This window comes from Tachyglossus aculeatus, chromosome 9, assembly GCF_015852505.1.
Source record: "Tachyglossus aculeatus isolate mTacAcu1 chromosome 9, mTacAcu1.pri, whole genome shotgun sequence".
Classification (NCBI taxonomy): domain Eukaryota; kingdom Metazoa; phylum Chordata; class Mammalia; order Monotremata; family Tachyglossidae; genus Tachyglossus; species Tachyglossus aculeatus.
The window spans coordinates 6884781-6908819 of record NC_052074.1 but is presented as its reverse complement, the minus strand read 5'-3'; the positions used below and the strand labels follow the sequence as shown (position 1 = coordinate 6908819).

General features: G+C 46.8%; 1 protein-coding gene across 1 annotated transcript in view; it reads right to left on the bottom strand.

The window, feature by feature from the left end:
* VRK2 (VRK serine/threonine kinase 2) overlaps positions 1–24039 on the bottom strand; it is a 77882-nt gene that overhangs the window by 15294 nt on the left and 38549 nt on the right. The window contains exons 8-10 of the mRNA XM_038751835.1: positions 20123–20255; positions 4984–5104; positions 2392–2450 (exon numbers count right to left, since the gene is read on the bottom strand). Coding sequence (XP_038607763.1) covers positions 2392–2450; positions 4984–5104; positions 20123–20255 — 313 coding nt within the window. The remainder of the gene's footprint in view (positions 1–2391; positions 2451–4983; positions 5105–20122; positions 20256–24039) is intronic.

Here is a 24039-nt window from a genome sequence, read left to right as displayed (position 1 = left end):
CGGGCCTGGACTGCCCTCCCTCTGCCCACCCGCCAAGCTAGCTCTCTTCCTCCCTTCAAGGCCCTGCTGAGAGCTCACCTCCTCCAGGAGGCCTTCCCAGACTGAGCCCCTTCCTTCCTCTCCCCCTCGTCCCCCTCTCCATCCCCCTCATCTTACCTCCTTCCCTTCCCCAAAGCACCTGTATATATGTATATATGTTTGTACATATTTATTACTCTATTTATTTATTTTACTTGTACATATCTATTCTATTTATTTTATTTTGTTAGTACGTTTGGTTTTGTTCTCTGTCTCCCCCTTTTAGACCGTGAGCCCACTGTTGGGTAGGGACTGTCTCTATATGTTGCCAACTTGTACTTCCCAAACGCTTAGTGCAGTGCTCTGCACACAGTAAGTGCTCAATAAATACGATTGATGATGATGATGATGATGATGATTTCCAGAAAGCAGAGGAGCAAGGATATACGGATGTGCGGAGGAGGTATAAACACTCCTCATCGATTGGGGTGCGTCGTCCAATGTGTACGGAAGTTCTCTGGGTTCTTGAGCACATTGTGGGAGCAGGTTGGCCTAGTGACTAGAGCGTGGGCCTCGGAGGTCGGAAGGACCTGGGTCCTCATCTTGTATGTATTTATTACTCTATTTATTTATTTATTTTATTTGTACATACTTATTCTACTTATTTTAGTTTGTTAATCTGTTTTGTTTTGTTGTCTGTCTCCCCCTTCTAGACTGTGAGCCCACTGCTGGGTAGGGAACGTCTCTATATGTTGCCGACTTGGACTTCCCAGGCGCTTAGTACGGTGCTCTGCACACAGTAAGTGCTCAATAAATACGATTGAATGAACTGAATGAATGAATGAAATCTTCGTTGAAATAAAGGCCATTGTTTAAGATCAAAGAAAATGGTTTACAGTGTGCGAAGGAGGAGGCCGGTATTTCTCTTCCAGATTCCTGGTTGGGCTCAAAAGAGCCGTACCGAAGCACGCATCTGTAACAGGACAGAAAGCACAAGCCCAACTCTCACGTGCGTGTGATTTTTTGCTCGCTTAATTTTGAGAAGCAGCGTGGCTCAGTGGAAAAGAGCCCGGGCTTTGGAGTCAGAGGTCATGGGTTCAGATCCCAGCTCTGCCAATTGCCAGCTGTGTGACTTTGGGCAAGTCGCTTAACTTCTCTGGGCCTCAGTTACCTCATCTGCAAAATGGGGATGAAGACTGTGACCCCCCGTGGGACAACCTGATCACCTTGTAAACTTCCCGGCGCTTAGAACAGTGCTTTGCACATAGTAAGCGCTTAATAAATGCTATTATTATTATCATTGTTATTGTTATTATTATTATTATTATTATTATTATTATTATTGACACACACACCCCGCCCGGGGAGAGTGAAGCTTGGCTCTGACTTCCCAGCTTACTTACGTTTCTTTTCGGAGAGGGCGACGGGGACGAGGAGAAAAGGGGTGAGCTATACTCAGGCCTAGTGGGAAGGACTCAGCCTTGGGAGTCGGAAGCCCTGGGTTCTAATCCCAGCTCCGCCACTTGTCTGCCGTGTGACCTTGGGCAAGTCACTTAACTCTGTACCTCCGTTTTCTATCTGAAAAATGGAGATTAAGACCAGGAAGCTCACGTGGGCTGTGTCCAACCAAATTATCTTCTATCAGTACAGGGCCTGGCATGTAGTATGTTGCCAACTTGTACTTCCCAAGCGCTTAATACAGTGCTCTGCACACAGTAAGCGCTCAATAAATACGATTTTACGAATGAATGAATGTAATAAGAGCTTAACAAATAGGACAATTCATTCACTGACGGAAACACGGAAAATCTTCCCTGCTTTCAGTTGGGAAGCACGATGGAATTTTTTGACTGTGGATAATGGGGAAGGACGTCTCCCTTGAAGTCGACTGGTCCTCCATTTTAGAAAATTGCCAACATCAAGCTGGACTCGTCCGTGTTTTCCCCACCCCATAAATCCAGGACTTTCCGTGGAGGTGTAAAAGAGACGCGAATTATACTCGCAAGTGATGTGATACAAGTTTGCTGAGGATTCTTTTAGACTGTGAGCCCACTGCTGGGTAGGGACTGTCTCTATATGTTGCCAATTTGTACTTCCCAAGCGCTTAGTACTGTGTGCTCTGCACACAGTAAGCGCTCAATAAATACGATTGATGATGATGATTTGTAGGGACTTGCAACACGTCCCGCCGAAATATCAAATGAGTCAGGGCGGCTTTCTGTTTCACATTACTGCACGTTCGTCGTTCGTGCTCACTGGAAACCCAACGACGTCTCTCCATCTGACCCGCGTTCCCTTCACCCCAAATTTCAATCCTTCTTGCGTTATTTTGGAAGGGGATGGGGTGCGGTGCCCTGCTCCAGGAGTACTTACCGCAGCTGCTTCCAGGAGGCGCGCACTCCATCACCGAATCGGGGAGCTCATCCATGAGGCTGCAGCGGGAAGAGCAGACCACGGGATTAAGCCGCGTTTGGAGCGGGTGGTGAGTCCGCGGGAAAATCAGAAGACGGCAAAACTCGGACTCGGGTGGCTAAATTCACCATTCTCTCTAGAAACGGCGAGGGATGGAGAGGCGCAAATGGGAGGATTCGCTCCACCTGGGAGCACCAGCCCCGGCTGGGAGGGGAGTTGAGGTATCGGGCTCAGCTCGGGAGATTGGACGGGGGCTGAGCTTCACCTTTTCGCTGATGTGTGGCGGGGTCACTCTCCATTTGCAGAATGAGTTGGAGAAAACTGAAATTTCAGGATTTTTTTTTTTCCTTCTTTTATAAGAAGAATGTGCAAAGAGAGTCCATCTGGCTTTTTAGAATATTTTAAGAGGCTTTCCTTTTTCCTCAGGCGGTTCCTTTTGAAAGGTTCGAATTAGGCACGGACGTGTGTCCTTGGTGAGACACATGTGCTTTTGTTCAGCTGGAATAGAACAGGTTGACAGACCACAGAGTGAAAAAAAGGGCCTCCTTTCCCATCCCTCTCATGGGCCAGAGTGAGCATCTACCTCCAGAGAAATGGTAGAAGTGTGCGCATCACAAAATCAAAAATTCAGTTAGATACCATTACTGGCTGTATCCCACATACAAACCCTGACACAAACAGGCAAGATCTCTATGGTAAATGCATAATGGGCTTACTGCAACATCTGACTTCTCCCTGGGTTTTTCAAGCCTAGGCAGTTTGTTCATTCTCTCTCTCTCTCTCTCTCTCTCTCTCTCTCTCTCTCTCCCTCTCTCATACACACTTCTAAACTGTGAGCCCGCTGTTGGGTAGGGAGCGTCCCTATATGTTGCCAACTTGTACTTCCCAAGGGCTTAGTACAGTGCTCTGCACACAGTAAGCGCTCAATAAATACGATTGAATAAATGAATGAATACACACACACGCAGAGAAATGCAATGTAACGTAATGCCTTTTTTATATAATGGCATTTGTTAAGCGCTTACTATGTGCAAAGCACTGTTCTAAGCGCTGGGGGGGATACAAGGTGATCAGGTTGTCCCATGTGGGGCTCACAGTCTTAATCCCCATTTTACAGATGAGGTAACTGAGGCTCAGAGAAGTTAAGTGACTTGCCCAAGGTCATGCAGCTGACATGGTGGAGTTGGGAATCGAACCCATGACCTCTGACTCCAAAGCCCATGCTCTTTCCACTGAGCTACGCTGCCACAATAAACATAACCAGGACAAATTGGGTTTATGGATAGGAAGGTATAAACCTTTGTCAGGCAAAATAACAGAAAATACCACATACGAGCAGGAGAGCCAAGTTATGGCAGTTAGGGGAACCATAATTTAGCAATCTTCATGTTGGCATATTGGTTTGGTGAAGAACAAAAACTTGGAGCCAAATAAAACTTCGCAAAAATCACATTCGGTAGTGCATTCGGATCAACCAAATACACCGAAAATCGATAATGTCAGCAATACCTTCGAACCCGAATGCGATTAGGCCAAGAAGGGCATAAAAGCTTGAATTTCACGATTTCTGGATTGCAATCAGATGTTATCAGTACTTTGGGACTGTGGAGACTGTGCTTAGCCACATTCTACTGAGCACGGTAGTAGATGTCGACCTTCCCCATATTAATTGCTGAAGTGAATGAGTGAGCCGACTGATCAAATGCTGAACTATTTAAGTGTCGATTTTGGAGGCGGGGGAAGGGGAATGCAATCTACTTCAACGTGTACAACAAATGCAAACCGCATCACCCCATCGGACGGCTAATTTATCTCCCTTTCAAGGGCCGATGCCGGAACATCGGCTCTCCTAATCGGACCCTTCCCTTGTGACTGGCTTAGAGTCTGGCGCTTCTTCCAATAGTGATATCACAGACCTATGGAGAAGTGCAGTTGAGCGTTTCCTGGCCAATAATAAAAACCCGGTCGCTCTGTGCTCCGTGCCACTGCCTTTCTCCAGTGGGATCCGGGACAGGGCCTCAAGGGTAACGTAATTTGTGATCTGATTCAGAGCTAAACCTCACGGTGAAAGAGTCCGGCACCTACAGGGTTTGGACTCGGAATGTAACCAACTGCGTTTACATGGAGGTGACACAATCCACTTTCAGGATAGTTTTCTCTCGAAAAAGGAAGGAGGAAACTGCGACCTGGAAATAGGGGCCGGAGAAGTCGTGCTCTCCGAAGAGAGACGGGACCGGAGGGGAGCGGATCTGCTTTGCTTCTTTCAGAGCTCTCCATCCCGTCCGCGTAACACTTGGAACCCTTGTGAGGACACGGCCCTGCTAATCTGCCGCCGTTCGACTGGTTTGGGGATCCCGCTAAAGGAGGGAACTGAGGTTTACCGTACTTTTGGAATCTCTGCGTGAATTTCAGCGGACTTCTTCCGGAAAGACACCCCCCCCAGTTTGGCTGACTTGTTTTTAAAAGGAAGGCATTTGAGTTGGCTTTCGTGTCAAGGGAAAAGGAGGGTCTCGACAGGCTAAGGGGCAGCGCGGAAGACGTGAAAATTTGTACTTGGTTTTGGCAGTCTGGACGGCCACAGGGTCCTGAAGGTCGGAGTCCCACGGCAGCTTCCCACAGAACCACCGGAGCATGCAGTAGCCAAGGATTTCAAGGTCACCTCGTCTGGACGGGGCTAGGGGAGTAACGGAGAGACAGAGAGAAAGGGAAAAAGAAAGAGAAAAAGGATGAGGGGGAGATTAAGGACGTCTTCTTAAAAAATAGAAGAGGCTTTGAGCGAACGACCGTTGGTGAAATATGAAAAAGCCGAACGGGCAGAGCGTTTTGTTTGTTCAGCTGGATTCGAACTAAAACGCCCAGGCTTTTGGCCCCAGTCCACAGACAGGCAGTGACTTGTTGCTGTTGAAAGTAGGGTCAGTTTCCTCACCTCCTCCGACTTCATCCTTCCTTAGTCTGGCCTGTCACATGACCTTGATCCCCATGGCCTGTGACATGATCCAGACAGCCCATAACCCAGCACCGACACTTTCTCAAAGAGCCAAGCAGTAAAACAAAGAAATAAATGTCTGCGGCTAAATTGCTAACACATGTTCCAGGAAGTCCACGGGGTCTACATTGGTCATGCGGAGACCCTTGGAGTGCAGACTAAACACTGATGGCCTTTCCTGTTCCCCCGCGAGAGTCCTGGAAGTTGAAAGATGGGATAAAAGTGCCATCTAGTGTATGGTTCCCACACGGAGTCCGTCCACGATTTTCCCCCGACGGCCGGGACGCTGGCTACTGTACGCAAGAGCTCCGCGGACGCCCCTCGCCGATTCTGCCAGTTTCCTCCCCGATAGAAAGTCCAACCGGGGCCTCGCTTTACCCCGGCCATCCGTGGCAAGACCCATCGCCGAGGGGAAGCCACGTCGAACGAGCGGTCGTTGTCCGAGGAAAACTCCGAGAACTCACCTCCGGAAAATGGGAGGCTTTGGGACTGACCCAGCCCCAGCCTTTTCCCGGAAAAACTAAACGGGCCCGCGAACCGGGAACCGAAGGCCTCCTCGTGAAGCCAGTGATAAATCTGAGGTAGAGAGAGCTCCGTGCAACTCCACACGTGTCTGAGGTTGGTGCTCCCCGCTCCGAGGGAAGAAGGCACCGCGGAGAAATCGCACTCCCATTCGTAATAGGAACTGGATTCCGGCAACTTTGCGGGCCTCATAATGTAAAATTTATTCTTTTCAACTTTGTTCCTGGGTTCCCCGCTGCCAGGGGCTAGTAGCTTATCCCTCTTCCGAAGCATTCGTCTGGGGAAGGACGAGGCGGCCCGCGGTGCAGTATGTGGCTGTTAAAACCGCCGTAAACGGGTATCATATTTTATGAGCTTGCATTCAATAAATTCTGAAAAGTCACTCAGCAAACTTATTTTTTAATTTAAAAAGTCATCTGCGAAGGGCTTCAGTGCCGACCCATCACAACTGTTTTGGGTTACCCTGCGTAAATTATTCTAAAGGCAGAAGACAAGATTAGCTCTTACACATACTCTATCTTAACTGCTATTAGAGCATTGGATTATTAAAGGCCCTTCAATCTAGCAGAATGCTCCACTCTCCCCCGGGTGTCGTTTATTTCCTGCACTAGATTCAACAATGTCCTAATGCAAGACTTGGCTCTCGTATTAAAATAAAAACAGAATCTCTACCGCTCGCTGTTCTGTAGCGATTTCTTCGGCAATAAATCTCCCATTAACTGCGGAATGGTTCCATTCGTACACACGGGCTCACCAGTCCTTTTTTTTTTCCATTCTGGCAATTCCAGATTACCACCGTCGAAACCAGCGCTTTGGATTTCGGATCCCTTAGTTTTCGCAAAACACTCTCCCGGCACCTGCTTTGGATGATCTTCGAGACTGTGCGCCCGCTGTAGGGTAGGGACCGTCTCTATATGTTGCCAACTTGTACTTCCCAAGCGCTTAGTACAGTGCTCTGCACAAAGTAGGCGCTCAATAAATATGATTGAATGAATGATCTAGGCAGCAAGCGAGTGTCGGAGGAGACAAAGTCTGAATCGAAATGGACTCTTTCCGGCTCTGAGGAAAGTCAATGACCCGAGGCTGTAAGTGACGTCAAGTCATTTGGCTTTTTAAAGCCCATCGTCCAAAACTGGCCTTCCTCTGGAGTAACCCTCTGAGAGCGAACTTTATATTTATGTCGCTGTTCAAGTTGGGTCACCCTTTAATTGCGCTACTTTCTCACTCACTTTTCCCATCTTTCACCCATTTAATGATCTGCTAGTAGGGCACCTGCTAGCCGGTATTAGAGGACAGAGAAAGTAGCTGTGGTTTTCCCCACTGCGGCCCCAAAGCAGTAGTAGTCTCACAGCAATCTGGTGGAACTGAAACAGGGAGAGAGTCTCCTCCGGCCGTTCTCTACCGCCGCTGAGAAGGAAATCAAAACGCTGAAAATGAAAAGTGTTCGGAACTCAAAGGTGAGCCTTCCTGTGGCGGGAGATCTCTAAGACTCCCCCCCTCCTCACCAATCTCACATCTTTGGAAGAGAAAACCTTCTTTGGCCGTCACGTTGTTACTGAAAATAAGCACCGGGTGGGATTTTCACCCCTGCTGCACTAACACGGAGCGGTTCGCCTCGACGGGGCTCGAAGAATCGGAACGATCACTTCAGTGCACATACAGGTCTCAATCTGAAAGAAGCGGCGTGGCCTAATGGAAAGAGCACGGGTCTGAGAGCAAGGAGAACTGGGTTCTAATCATGGCCCCACCACTTGCCTGCTGGGTGACTCTGGCAAGTGATTGCACTTCCTTCTGCTCAGCTTCCTCATCTGTCATATGGGGATTAAATACCACTTCTTTTATACACTTCTTATATACATATCTGTAATTTATTTAATTTCTCTTTCCCTCTCTCGAATGTGAGCTCCTTCTGGGCAGGGAATGTATTTACCAACTCTGTTGTACTCTAGACTGTATGCTTGTTGTCGACAAGCGTATCTAACAACTAACAACTGTGTTATATTGTACTCTCCCAAGTGCTTAGTCACTTAGACTGTGACCCCCATGTAGGACAGGGACTGTGTCCAATCTGATTATCCTGGATCTACCCCAGTGCTTGGCACATAGTAAGCACTTCACGTTGTTAAAAACTAGTCACGGTAGGAAAACATAAAAAAACTACCTCGTGAACACCAATCCCTTTTCCCTTTGACTGCCGACCGTCTGCAGCTTTATGAGGTGTTTTGAGAAACTGAATAGGCTTCTATATCAGCGAAAGGTTTTCTATTTTGCTTAACACAGTCTTTCTACTCCTCTCCTTTTTAAATTTCCTACGTGCTATGACTTAGCTCTGCTGGACCAAGAAGTCACCAGGCTTATACTTTAGGTTGACGCGAAGTGACAGTAGCATATATTTGGAAAACCAGATCCCTCGACGATGTTTTGTTCCAAATGCCACGCGATGGGGCCTAGAACTCACGCTGGCTTTCCAAACCAAAGACAGAAGAATCCAAAGTACGATTTATGCTAACGCGGTTCTCCGACTAAACCCTCTCGGGCTGGATAACACCTCTACAGTGATGTCTCCCTTTGCAGTCTAATTTATATTTAGATTACTACTTCAAAATAGAAATTAGTTTCCTCTCCCCAAGAGAGTCGGTCCTCTCGACGGACCAGCGTGCCAAACTTTGGAGAGTTTACTGCCATCTGCCTCAGCTGTGCCTGACACAGCCAGGGACTTTCCGCAACGTATATCCACTGAATGGTTCCACCTCTAAAGGTAGACCTCCGTCAGATCTTGCTTCAGCCACTTCCCTTTGGAGGCAACTACGTTTGAGCTAAAGGGGCCGGGAGGCAATGTGTTAAGCACTATGCTCCAAGCACTGTGCTGAGGACTGAGGTAGACCCAGGATAAGCGGGTTGGACATGGGATTCAAGCTGGCGTCTCTACAAAAATCGGACAACATTTTGGGGAAGAACAAATCATCCCAGAAGCAGCATGGTCTATTTGGGGAGTCAGCAGGCCTGGGTTCTAATCCCGGCACTGTCACTTGACTGTTGTGTGACCTAAAACATCTTAATTTCATATTTAGACTGTGAGCCCCATGAGAGACCGGGGCTCTGCCCAACTTGATGATCTTTCATCAATCCTAGTACTTAGTACAATGCTTGGCACATAGTTAAGTGCTTAACAAATACTACTATCATTATCATCACCTCACAAATGCTCCACGGGGATCCCGCTCAGGACATCTTCCATCAATCAGTGTCTGTTTATCGTACGCTCCCAAGCACCTAGTGCAGCGCTTTGCACACGGTAAGCGCTCAACAAATACGACTGAATGAATAATAATCACAGAGCACTTGCCTGGGAGCCAAGCACTGAGCTAAGGCCCTCGAGAGTGTACGAAAGGAGCACTGAAGAAGATCCCTGCCCACAAAGAGCTTGCAATCCAACCAATGTCATATAAATGTCGCTTTAGGACTAGCATGACTCAATGTTCCAAGGAAGACTTCCAGTCCAAACTGACCAAGCACAGTGAGTGGATTCGCCTCCCCCCATGGCTCTGGGCAGATCCTGGGTGGTCCAGATCCTTCCTGGATGACTGGAATGTCGCAACATAATCATGGGAGAAGATCACCTGGTCAAAATCTCCCCCCAGTCACTGAATTCTTCCATCCCAAAGGGTAAACCTCCGTCAGGCCTTGCTTCAACCATTTCACTTTGGAGGCAACTGCGTTTGAGCTAAAGGGGCTAGGAGGCAATGTGTTAAGCACTATGCTCTGAGCACTGTGCTGAGGACTGAGGTAGACACAGGATGAGAATCCAAAGTCGGGCCAGTAGAATATAAGATTTTGAGGGCAGGGATCGGGCTTCTTGCTTCTGGTGGTAATCTCCCGAGGCTCCAGGGAGAATAGTCTTTCTATAGTCTTGAAAGACTATGGTGTTTGGCATTCAGGAGGCCCTCCAAAAATTCCACTGATGGGTTTCCAGCCCTTAGAGTTCTAGCTCTTCCCATCCTGGCCCAACGACAAAACCGAGCGTCACAGGTGGTGGAGTGAGGACAGTTCAAAGCGGTTGTTAAGTGTCTGGGGATCCATCGTCTGTTTTTAGCATTATCCTAATGCCTGAAAACCTTCAGGTTGAGAGAAGGGGGGTGGAAAGCCATTGCCTGAAATCACCCTGCCCTCGCGGAACAGATACCATCAACATATCCATACTGTATAATAATAATGGCATTTATTAAGCGCTTACTATGTACAAAGCACTGTTCTAAGCGCTGGGGCGGTTACAAGGCGATCAGGTTGTCCCCGGGGGGGGGCTCACAGTCTTAATTCCCATTTTCCAGATGAGGCCACTGAGACACGGAGAAGTTAAGTGACTTGCCCAAAGTCACACAGCTGACAATTGGCAGAGCTGGGATTTGAACCCCTGACCTCTGACTCCAAAGCCAGCACTCTTTCCACTGAGCCACGCTGCTTCTCTAGACGGTATCAAGGGAAGCAGCACGGTCTAGTGGATAGAACACAGACCAGGCCGTCAGGGGACGTGGGTTCTAATCCCGGCTCTGCCACATGTCTGCTGCGTGACCTCGGGCAAGTCGCTTTGCCTCTCTGAACCTCAGTTACCTCATCTGTAAAGTGGGGATTAAGTCCACGCGGGCCCCAGGTGGGACACGGGCTGCGTCCGACCTGATTATCTCGTGTCTACCCCAGCGCTTAGAACAGCACTCGGCACAAATACCACAATTATTATAATATCCTGATTGCCGAACTAGGGGACAGGCCGGGGACAGAGATGGGTGGGAGAGGGGAGGGGAGGAGACTTTGGTTTAAGTTTGGTTTAAGGAACAGCAAGCATTGTGGCAGGGTGGAGGATGACTCAGGACTGGTGAGGGATTTTCTGCCCGGTAGCCGGGTGGCAGGGATGGTGAACCCTTTGGACGAGAAGAACCCTCCGAGAGCCCTCATTCTGTTTTCCTGAGCTTCAAGACTACAGGTGCTGGGGAGAGGGAAGGCTCGCTTCAGATCTAATAATACTGCGGCATGGAAAACGTTTGCCAAGGGGGATGACAAATTCAGTTTGATGGAAGAGAGGGAGTGAGAATAAGAGTAAGATAAGGGCCGGGAAAACACACATCAGAGCAGGGGGATCACTTGATGAAGTTAATGATGAATATCGGTCTAAAAAAATCAGAGGAAATGTGATTTGAGGATATATCAATCAGGCTCCAGCACCGAGGAGATCTGTAAACAGCTGGAAAATGTTAGGGTGGATATTGTTTCCTGCCGTTTCTATAAATGTGTTTAAAAACGAATATCTGTGTGTCCCCCTTCAAACAAGAGCATTAAGCTCCTGAGAATAGCCCCCGCTCCCACACAGAGAACCTTGGTTCAAAAACCACTCTGGGCGTGGGGCAGGGCAGGTCTGCCTCTGCCCAGGCCCTTCCAAACCGCTGCGCCCAGAAAACGTCACATAGTGAAACTCCAACAACCACCCCGCTCTTTGCCCGGATGGCCCTCTTGATTTGTTAGACAACGGTCCTCCTGTCTCGTTGGGGCCCCAAATCCAATCCAGTGCACTAATTCCACTGTATTGAGGCCAAATGGGATAACTCACGTAATGAACGTTTTTGACTCATAATTGTGGTATTTGTTAAGCGCTATGTGCCAAGCCATGAACTAAGCACTGCGGTAGCTACTGAGAAATTGGGTTGGACACAGTCCCTGCCCCGCCTAAGCCTCGCAGTCTTAATCTCCATTTTACAGATGAGGGAACCGAGGCACAAAGATGTGAAGTGACTCGCCCGCGATCGCACGGAAGACAAGCAGTGGAGCTGGGATTAGAACCCAGGTTCTTCTGATTCCCTGCCCACACTCTACCCACTAGGCCACTCGGCTTCCCATCCAAACCAAAAACCAGACTGTGTGTCCTGTGACAATCGATCGATCAACGGTGTTTATTGGGTGCTTACTGTGGGGAGAGGACTGTGCTAAATGCTTGCGGAAAGTATGATGTAACAGAGTCGGTAGATGAGATGGGTACGGACCGTCTCTATATGCTGCCAACTTGTACTTCCCAAGCGCTTTGTACAGTGCTCTGCACACAGTAAGCGCTCAATAAATGATTGAATGAATGAGATCTCTACCCACAAGGAGCTTACAGTCTACACAAACATAAAAATAGGGCAAATAACAGAATAGAAGGATGTTTACATAAGTGCTGTGGGGCTGGGGTGAGTAGCACAGTGCTTGAAGAGTACCCAGCCAAGCGCTTGATTGATATAGAGGGGAGGACAGAAGGGAAATAAGGGCTTAGTCCGGGAAAGCTTCTTGGAGATGGGATTTTAACAGGGTTTGGAAGGCGAGGAGAGTGGTGGACTGTCAGATATGAAGGGGGATGGAGTTCTAAGCCCAAGGGAGGACATGGGAAAGGTTAAAGGTGGGCTAGACGAGATCATGGTACGCGGAAGGTTGGCACTGGAGGAGCGGAGAGTGTGAAATGGGTGGCAGAAGGAGATAAATGAGGAAAGGTAGGAGGGGAGTGCTGATGAAGTGCCTTAGCGCCCAAAGGGAAGGAGCTTCTGTTTGAGCAGGAGGTGGATGGGCAACCACTGGAGGTTTCTGAGGAGTGAGGAGACACCGGCTTAGCAGACGAGGCCACTCTTACAACGACCAAGCGATAACAATACAATTTGTCTGAAAACTGGAGTCACGAACGGCACGTTTCTGGGGTAGTGGTAGTTTTAAACGTGGCTTGTGGACATCTTGCTTGGGGTACCCTGGTGTTTTGGGGGCCGGCCTAACTCATTTCTCTTCCTGGTTTCTAAGCAACGTGTACATCCATCCCCGGTTTATTTCCTGTACATTTTATAGGTCTGAGCACCGGATTATGGGTGAAGTGAAGCCGTGCAAGAAATAACATGTTAAGGCTCGGATCTCCTGCACTCACGGAAAGTGGGAAAAATAATAAAATATGTAATATATTTCCCGTGGCAGCAAGGAGGAGAGAGATCTGTAATTCCCTGCACATACAGACATACTTTAAAAAGCCCGTAATTTGGATAGCTTATATTCTTCTTATGGTCATCAATGATGGCAAATTAAAATGGCTCTTACACACTCAATGCACAGGTCTGAAGTATTTAAAACAGCTCAATATGTTAAGTGCAGTATATCTCTAGAGAAATTAGGTATTGACTGCATGCCTCAGTGAGTAGAAAATCTACAAAAATCTATACCGGTATCGACCCAAATATTACTTTTTAACACTACTAACAATGTAACAAATTTTAAAAAGGTACAACTCATGCAGACATAATTCTCTTTAATTACCAAGCCACAAGCCCCAAATGTGGGCCTGTTTAGACATCGTGGCTTTCATTAAAGGAATGAATATTAGAATAAATGAGGTCACCGCGGAACATTTCAGCTTCATACTGACCAGGCCTGGCAGCCACTCTGTCTGAAACTCTGGGTCCCACGAGAAAACTGAATTGTCCTTTGCATTCAAAGACGTCGCTGATGGCGAAATTCACCGATGAGTACGTGAAGGGCTGGGAAGCTCCATGTGGGATCCACCAGGACTTATATATTAACATTAATGTCTGTCTCTCCTTCTAGACTAAATTTGTAACGAGCAGGGAACGCGTCTACAGACTCTTAGCTCATCCTCTAGATTGAAAGCTCGTCGTGGGCAGGGAATGTGTCTGTTGTTGAATTGTACTCTCTCAAGCGGTTAGTACAGTGCCCTGCACGCAGTAAACGCTCAATAAATCCGACGGATTGCCTAAACTCTCCCAAGCTCTTAGTACAATGCTCTGCTCACAGTAAGCGCTCAATAATTGATCAACAATTGATGAACAATTAATCACTGATTAATTGATCCGCTCATAGACCTTGAGCCCCATGGAGGAGAAGGGCGGAGTCTGATCTGCCTGAAATGCATTTAGCCCAGTGTTTGGCCCATGGTAAGCACTTAACGATAATAACCATGGTAACTGATGACTTTAACAGGAGCCCAGATCTATCCTCTGGCCCAGCCAGATTCAGAAATATTTGTGTCCCTGAATATTTACAACAGGCTCAGGTCAAACATTCTGACAACTCCGGGGGTCCTTTTATAATGATACTTTTCTGAGAGGTTTTTTTTCTGTTTTCTTCAGAATATATTTCTTCTAGAGGCGGGAGGAGGGACGGACACTCCTGAGATGAAAGCATAATTACTGTTTGGAAAGTAAATAGATGGATATTTATGGAGCTGACCCATTTTTATTTACCTGATGTTTATGTACTTTTTGCACCTGTCAGGTTTGCCTTTTCGCATCCCACGTTAATCAGATTTCCAATAAAATTGGAAATACAAAAGTGATTTGCTTCAGAGGATTTTTTTTTTTCACCCATTTACCAACGTATGAGTAGTTTGTTTCTCGCCCGGGAGGGTCGTGAGTTCCTCATCAGGATCTCCTACTGTAGTTGCAGTCAATTTCTGCTATTTACTGAGCAGTTATGGTGTTCAGAGCACTGTACTAAGCGCTTGGGAGAGTTTCAGGGGCAGAAGGCTGAAGGGGGCCTGTTCAAAAATTGAACCTGAGCTTCTCTTGTTATGAGCAGGGAACACATCTGCAAATTCTGTTGCACTGCACTCTCCCAAGTGCTTAGTATAGTGTTCTGCACATAGTAAGCGCTCAATAAATACCATTGATTGATTCCTTGTCCCAATGTTCCAAAATTCAGCCCTCCTGCACCAAATGAACACTGCAACCCACCCGTAACACTTCAGTGCATAACAGCTTATTTCTTAGCAACCCACCCATTTTTCTTTTCCTTCGTCTGCAAATGAATTTACGTCTTTCTCCACACTAGACTATAAGCTCCTTCAGGGTAGTGACTGTGTCTTCTACCTCGATTGTACTTTCCCAAATTCTGAGTCCAGTGAGCTGCATCCCGGGGACGCTCATTAAATACATGTATTGATTGCCTCTAAAAGAGAAAAAGGGGGAGTACAGGAGACTCGCCCACTTTTTCTAGAGTGGCTAGATGAGAAGCATTGTGGCCTCATGGATAAAGCACAGGCCTGGGAGTTAGAAGGACCTGAATTCTAATCCCTGCTCCGCCACCAGTCTGCTGTGTGCCCCAGGGCAAGTCACGTCACTTCTCTGTGCCTCAGTTACCTCATCTGTTAAATGGGGATTAAGAGGGTGAGCCCCACGTTGGACAGGGATTCTGCCCAACCCGATTTGCTTGTATCCACCCCAGCGCTTAGTACAATGCCTGGCACAAAGTAAGCACTTAACATACATCAAAATCATTATTATTATTACAACTAAATTTGCCCCCTCGCCACTCCAGTGATGGCCATCAAATTCCTGACCGTTCAGTGGAACCCACAGCCCAAAAAGCACCAGCCAGCAGGCCTGCCAACATTTTGACTCTCCCTGTAGGCCAGAAGGGCAACAGATAATGGATCCCAGAAACGGAACTACCTGCCCAGCCCAACTGCTTCATCTGACGGGAACATCCTTACCCGGAGGTCAGCATCAGAAGGACCGCAGTCCAAACTTACACTGCTCTCTCTGGATGTCGAATCCTAGTTTGCCCTGAGCTTAGAACTGCTCCTTCAATTCAAACCCACCCTGCAACGAGGGGCTCAGGAGGAAAGATAATAAACAAACTCCCTTGCTGAAATAACTAGCCCACTTTCAAAGGGGAAAACTTCACCCTGGTGAAGTCTTCCGAGAGACCGGGATTCAAACAAAAAATGACCATGACCTGGAACAAGAGACAGCTGGTTTCAATAGGTGGGAAAAATATAAGTTGGGAAATGGTCCAGTCACATGATCGATCAACCAATAGTATTTACTGAGCCCCTCCTGCATGCAGAGCATTTGGGAGATCTCCACAGAAAAAGAAAACATATTCCCTATCTGGAAAGAGCTTATCTCACCTCCTCCCACTCTTCCTCCTCCTCCTCCTCCTATTAATACTTGTGGTATCAAGCACGTACCATGTGCCAAGCAGTGTCCTAAGCATTGGGGATGACACAATATAATCAACCACAGTCCCTGTCCCACATGATCTCACAGTCTAAGGGGAGTGAGAACAGATAAAACGAATCCTTATCTTACAGTTGAGGAAGCAGACACCAAGAAGTTAAGTGATGGGCCCAAACTCACTCAGTCGCAGCGCTGGAATTAGAACCCAGATTCTCTAACTCCCAGTCCCATGCTCTTTCCAATAGGCCATGCTGAGCCTTTTTTCGTTTTTTTTTTAAAAAGGTATTTGTTAAGTCCTTATTATGTGCCAGGCACTTTTCTAAGTGTTGGGGGAGATACAGGGGACTTAGGTTGGACACTGTCCATGGCCCACATGGGGGGCTCACATTTTACAGATGAAGTGACTGAGGCCCAGAGAAGTTAAGTGACTTGCACAAGGTCACACAGCAGATGACTGTCGGATCCTGGACTAGAACCCAGGTCCTTCTGACTCCCAGGACCGTGCTCTATCCGCTAGGCCACGCAGCTTTCTGAGCATGAAAAATATCAACTGAGGTGCAAAGAGCTCCTCTGATCCCCGCGGAAGCGGGGAAGGATCACCCGGACAACAACCACTTCTAAATTGTGAGCCTATTGTTGGGTAGGGACCGTCTCTATACGTTGCCAACTTGTACTTCCCAAGCGCTTAGTACAGTGCTCTCCACACAGTAAGCGCTCAATAAATACGATTGAATGAAGGAATGAATGAAACTGACCGACAGACACTCTTCCTGAGGCCGGCAGAGATGACGGTGGCCAGCTGGCTTCGTTTCCAATGGGCCTTTATTAACCTAGCAGCCCTTGTGAAAATACAGGGCTTTCGCAAAACCGGTAAGTGCTCAAGACCCTCAATACTGCATGGTCAGTGGTCCTTTAAATGGAAAAGGCAATAATACACTGGAATTTGGACCAACTAAACCTCGTTAGAGAGTCTTGGTTTAGAGAAACAGTTTAGCGGCAGCCACTGCGTGTGACTTTCCAGTTTAGCGTGAACCACGGTCTTTTCCAAACGGCCCTCCATTTGGTTAAGAAAATTTGAAAGTATATATGTAAAAAAAAAAGTAGAGCCCAAAGTTAACAAAGAAAATTATTTTGCCAGCCAAAGTTTTTTCAATAATCGCCATTTTTTTTCACTAGCATAACATTAGAATTGACTTTTTGTCTTGCTGACATAGCAACTAAGAAAGTTGTGTTGCATTGACCGTATTGATTGTGAACAATGCAGTCATCAGGGGGGGACTTTACACCATATATTTCCAATATTGACCTCCCACTCCCTCTTCCATGGCTCTATGGGTCTGCTATCGGATTTGGGTTGCAGTGTAATAAACAGCTAAGGTTTAATTAATGGTAAATGAATACAAGACATAGGTTATGACTTTAACTAATTAGGGAATTGTTGAATTAAGTCTGCCTTGGAATGCAAGGCAGTACAATCGATATCCAATAAAAGGACTATGTATGTAATTTACCTGCAAATGTGTTTCCGATACCATCAAAGTGAGTTTAAATAAGTAAGATATATGAAAGGCTACTGCGGGAGATTTCCAAAAGTTAACGCTTTCTAGTTTGAGGAAAGATGTGCTCTTAGCAAGCGATGGTATCTTCAAGATATCCTGATTTCCGGGCTGGGAAGAATCTGATCATCCTTGGGGCCACACGCCTGTCCTCGGCCTGACATATTATTCTGATGTAGAAATGACGGGGATCTCATCTGCAGAATTTTCTATTCATGCCAGTGAATTCCCAGCCCAGCAGAGAATCAAACTTGGCTCAGAGGACCCCCTCTTGAGCCATCTTTTTTTTCTCTCGAACCCCCTTTTTCCTCTCCTCCTCATCTCCCCAGCCTTACCTCCTTCCCCTCCCCACAGCACCTGTATATATGTCTGTACAGATTTATTACTCTATTTATTTTACTTGTACATATCTACTATTCTATTTATTCTGTTAATGACGTGCATCTAGCTTTATTTCTATTGATTCTGATGACTTGACACCTTTCCACTTGTTTTGTTCTGTTGTCCGTCTCCCCTTTCTAGACTTCGAGCCCGTTGTCGGGTAGGGACCGTCTCTATATGTTGCCAACTTGTACTTCCCAAGCGCTTAGTACAGTGCTCTGCACACAGTAAGCACTCAATAAATATGATTGATTGAATGAATGACTATCTTTCCTTCGGCATATGGAACCGCTTCCTTAGTCTGTACCTCCTTCTGCCTTCAGAAGCAATATTCGTCAGTGTAGAAAGGAGTTCCTCGTGAGATAAATAATAACTACAGTATCTGCCACGTGTTCTCTATATGCCAAGCACTCTACTGAGCGTTCTTGTCTCAATCAATCAATCAATCGTATTTATTGAGCGCTTACTATGTGCAGAGCACTGTACTAAGCGCTTGGGAAGTACAAATTGGCAACACATAGAGACAGTCCCTACCCAACAGTGGGCTCACAGTCTAAAAGGGGGAGACAGAGAACAGAACCAAACATACCAACAAAATAAAATAAATAGGAATAGAAATGTACAAGTAAAATAAATAAATAAATAAATAGAGTAATAAATATGTACAACCATATATACATATATACAGGTGCTGTGGGGAAGGGAAGGAGGTAAGATGGGGGGATGGAGAGGGGGACGAGGGGGGAGAGGAAGGAAGGGGCTCAGTCTGGGAAGGCCTCCTGGAGGAGGTGAGCTCTCAGCAGGGCCTTGAAGGGAGGAAGAGAGCTAGCTTGGCGGAGGGGCAGAGGGAGGGCATTCCAGGCCCGGGGGATGATGTGGGCCGGGGGTCGATGGCGGGACAGGCGAGAACGAGGTACAGTGAGGAGATTAGCGGTGGAGGAGCGGAGGATGCCTTATGCCGTCGAGTCATTTCCTACCTGAAGCGACACCACGAACACATCTCTCCCAAAACGCCCCGCTCTCCACCTGCAATCGTTCTGGGAGTGCATCCACAGAGTTTTCTTGGTAAAAATCCGCAAGTGGTTTACCACTGTCACCTTCCGCGCAGTGAACCTGAGTCTCCACCCTCGACTCTTTCCCGTGCCGCTGCTGCCCAGCATGGGTGAGTTTTAACTTGCAGCAGGATGCCTTCCACTCGCTAGCCATCGGCCAAACTAGGAATGGAATGGGTAGGCCTGTATATATGTATATATGTTTGTACATATTTATTACTCTATTTATTTATTTATTTTACCTGTACATATCTATTCTATTTTTTATTTTGTTAGTATGTTTGGTTTTGTTCTCTGTCTCCCCCTTTTAGACTGTGAGCCCACCGTTGGGTAGGGACTGTCTCTATATGTTGCCAACTTGTACTTCCCAAGCGCTTAGTACAGTGCTCTGCACACAGTAAGCGCTCAATAAATACGATTGACTGATTGACAGGCCTCTGCTTGACTCTCCCTCCAGCAGCTGAGACTGGTAGAGGACTGGAAACTCTCCAGGTGTGACCCTGAGAGGGGCTACTTAGCCTTAGGGCAGCTATAATCAGGTCAGAGACAGTTCCTGTTCCACAAGGGGCTCACAGGCTAATTGGGAGGGAGAACAGATATTGAATCCCCATTTTACAGATGAGAAAGCTGAGGACCAGAGAAGTGAAGCGACTTGGCCGAGGTCACAGAACAGGCAAGTGGAGGAGCCAGGATCGCTGACTCCCAAGCTTCATCCTTCCCGCTAGGCTACGCCACTTTACCTGCGGCGTAGAGAAGCAGCGTGACTCAGTGGAAAGAGCACGGGCTTTGGAGTCAGAGGTCATGGGTTAGATGTTGCCAACTTGTACTTCCCAAGCGCTTAGTACAGTGCTCTGCACACAGTAAGCACTCAATAAATACGATTGATTGATTGATAGGTTCGAATTCCGACTCCACCACATGACTACTGTGTGACCTTGGGCAAGTCGCTTAACTTCTCTGAGCCTCAGTTACCTCATCTGTAAAATGCACATTAAGATTGTGAGCCCCACATGGGGCAACTTGATCGCCTTGTATCCCCCCCAGCGCTTAGAACAGTGCTCTGCACATAGTAAGCGATTAACAAATGCCATCATTATTATTATTACAATTTACCTCAGTGGTCACCTCTCCTCCCAACGCCCACACCAGCCCAGTCCTGCCCATTCTCCAATTGCTCCCCTGAAACACAAAGGTGAAAAAAAAAAAAAGAGAGACACCTACCTACTCCCTTGTGGGCATCTAAGCTAGTAAATTCTATGGTCCCGTTATGGCCCTTTCTCGGATTTTCCCGATACTGTTTGTGGTTCCCACTGGGACAATATCTGTAGGAGAGTCCATAATCTGCAAGATAAACCTGGAAGACATGCACAGGCAAATGAGTGATGCTTTTGTCCTTTGAGAGTATAACCTTTATAATTAAGTCTTCAGAAGCCGATAGGACAGCGAGAGCGCCACTTGATAAAAACAAATGGTGCCTCGAGATAAAATACTTACCGCCCGGGGCTGTCACCCCACGCTCTCGGATCGTGGCACCTTTCCCAATCGGGTTCGACTACAACCTTGTAATTTTGTTCCAAAGCCCTCTGTTCCCCAGGTGGGCAACCAGACATCATGGCCAAGTGGAAAGAGCACGGGCCTGGGAATCAGAGGTTGTGGGTTCGTTCATTCAGTGGCATTTATTGAGCGCTTACTGTGTGCAGGACACTGTACTGAGAGCTTGGAAAGTACAACTCAGCAACAAATAGAGACAGTCCCAGCCCACCATGGGATCACAGTATAGAAGCGGGGGTCAGACATCAAAACAAGTACACAGGCATCAGTAGCATTATTATAAATAAAAAGGAGTACAGATATATGCACATCATTAGTAAAAATAAAGTGTTATAATTATAAATATGTACATCAATCAATCGTATTTATTGAGCACTTGCTGTGTGCAGAGCACTGTACTAAGCACTTGGGAAGTACAAGTTGGCAACATATAGAGACGGTCCCTACCCAACAGTGGGCTCACAGTCTAGTACATGATGATGATGATGATGATGATGATGATGATGATGGCATTTGTTAAGTGCTTACTATGTGCAAAGCACTGTTCTAAGTGCTGAGGGGGGATACAAGGTGATCAGGTTGTCCCACATGAGGCTCACAGTCTTACTCTGCATTTTACAGATGAGGTAACTGAGGCTCAGAGAAGTTTAGTGTCTTGCCCAAGGTCACACAGCAGACATGTGACAGAGCTGGGATTAGAACCCATGACCTCTGACTCCCAAGCCCAGGCTCTTTCCACTGAGCCACGCTGTGGGGAGGGGACAGGGGTAGAGTAATAATAATAATAATAATAATAATAATAATAATAATAGCATTTATTAAGCGCTTACTATGTGCAAAGCACTGTTCTAAGCGCTGGGGAGGTTACAAGGTGATGAGGTTGTCCCACGGGGGGCTCACAGTCTTCATCTCCATTTTACAGATGAGAGAACTGAGGCCCAGAGAAGTTAAGTAACTTGCCCAAAGTCACACAGCTGACAAGTGGCGGAGCCGGGATTTGAAACCATGACCTCTGACTCCAAAGCCCAGGCTATTTTCCACTGATCCATGCTGCTTCTCCAAATGACAGCATTTATTAAGTGCTTACTATGTGCAAAGCACTGTTCTAAGCGCTGGAGAGGTTACAAGGTGATGAGGTTGTCCCACGGGGGGCTCACAGTCTTCATCCCCATTTTACAGATGAGGGAACTGAGGCCCAGAGAAGTTAAGTAACTTGCCCAAAGTCACACAGCTGACAAGTAGTGGAGCCGAGATTTGAACCCATGACCTTTGACTCCAAAGCCCGGGCTCTTTCCACTGAGCCACGCTGCAATGGGAGTGAGTTGGGGTGATGGGAAGGGGGAGAGGAGCAGAGGAAAAACGGGGGGCTTAGTCTTAGTGTGCGTTCTAAACCTGGCTCTGCTGTGTGACCCTGGGTAAGTCACTTAATTTCCCTGAGCTTCAGTTCCCTCATCTGAAAATCATCATCATCATCATCGTCATCAATCGTATTTATAGAATAGATATGTACAAGTAAAATAAATAAATAAATAAATAGAGTAATAAATATGTACAAACATATATACATATATACACAGGTGATATACATATATACAGGTGGGGAAATATATATATATATGTACATATATATGTACATGTATATATATACATGTATATATATATATATATATATATATATATATATATATATATATATATACAGGAAAATGGGGATTAAGACTGTGAGTCCCATGTGGGACAGGGACTGTGTCCAACCTGATTACCTTGTATCTACCGCAGCACTTAGAACAATGCTTGGCACATAGCACTTAACGAATTACCACAATTATTATTAGTAGTAGTACTATCACATCATAAATGGCAACATGTCTTTTATTTGTTTGTTCCACTCATGGAATCCCCATCTCTCTCCATCCGTCTCTCCGTAAACCACGAGTGAGATTCAAAGAGGGGGAGAATGAATAATCTCAAACAGGGTCAAAAACGGGACTGGAGCTCCCACTATCCAGATGCGTAAAGTTTCGAAGAGGGAGAAGCCCAAGTGTACTTCCCTGGATTCTTCAGTCCCCCTTAACTTCTTCTTTCGCTCTTTCGCACTTGGTGACATTAAGTTTCAGGCTAAATGAAACTGAAATCTGCTGTTCCGGAGTTATTAATAGGAATAATAATAGTAACAGTAGCATTTGTTAAGTGCTTACTATGTGCCATAAACTGTTCCAGGCACTGGGGTAGATACAAGATCATCAAGTCCACATGGGGCTCGCAGTCTAAGTAGGAGGAAGAACAGGTATTGACTCTCCTTTCTGCAGATGAGGGAACTGAGGCAGAGACAAGTTAAGCGACATGCCCAGGGTCATTGGCAGAGCCGAGATTAAAACCCAGGTCCTCTGACAAGCAAATCCATGCTTTTTTCATTAGGCCACACTGCTTCTCCTTGGAGCTGTCCTGCAAGGCTCCGTTCTGCATCCTCTAGTCTCCTCCCTTTACACAGTTCTACCCACTATCTCGGGAGCTCATTCGCTCCCACGGCAGCAGCTATCACCTCTACACAGCTGACTCCCAAATCAAAAGCGCTTAGTACAGTGCTCTGCATACAGTAAGCGCTCAATAAATACGATTGAATGAATCTCATTTTATCTTTTCTGACCTGCAGTCCTGTATCTCCTTTTGCCACTGGGACATCGCTTGGATTCTTGCTGGCACCAACAGGTCCAAAACAGAATTAATCTTTCCCCCAAAACCCACTCCCCCGCCCCCTGATTTTCCCACCTCAGTCAACAAAGCCACCAACCTCTCCATCCCAGGAGCCCATAACATTGGTGTCATCCTTGACTCTTGGTTATCGTTCAACTGTCACGTCCGGTCCACTGCCAAATCTGGACTATTTTTCGCCGCATGACATCTCCTGGATCTGTCCCTTCCTCTCCACCCTGCCGAAAGCTCCGGTCTTGTCTCGGCTGGATGATTAAAGTGGCTTTCATGCTGGTCTTCCACCCACCAGCCTCTCCACAATTCCAATTTCTACCACTTCACACAAATCACCTTTCTAAAACATCCCTTGGCCCTCATCTCGTCTCTCCTCCACTGTATCCCTGAATCTCTTAGCATCCAACAAAAAAAGCCCTCGCAATGGGTTTCTAGGCTCTCCACCAACTGGCGCAACTTATCTAGCTTCCCAATTCTGCTACTCCCCAACTCTCTGTTTGCATTCCAGTCAACCTCTTCTCTGTTCTTCACTCTGGACTCGCCCACCTCCATCCCCACATCACTAAGACCACAGCTTTCCCCAAATTCAAAACCTTCCAAAACTCCCACTTCCTCCAACAAGCCTTCCCTGATTAACTTCCCAACACCGTAAGGCATAAAATAATAATAACAATAATGTGTGGCATTCATTAAGTGCATTTATATGCCAAGCATTTGTGGGCCAGGAACGCGTCTGCCAACTCTGTTGTATTGTACTCTTCCAAGTGCTTAGTACAGCGCTCTGCACACAGTAAGCACTCAATAATTACCATTAATGACAATAAACACTACGGTATATTCAAGATAATCACACTGGACAGAGTTCCTATAACACATGGGGC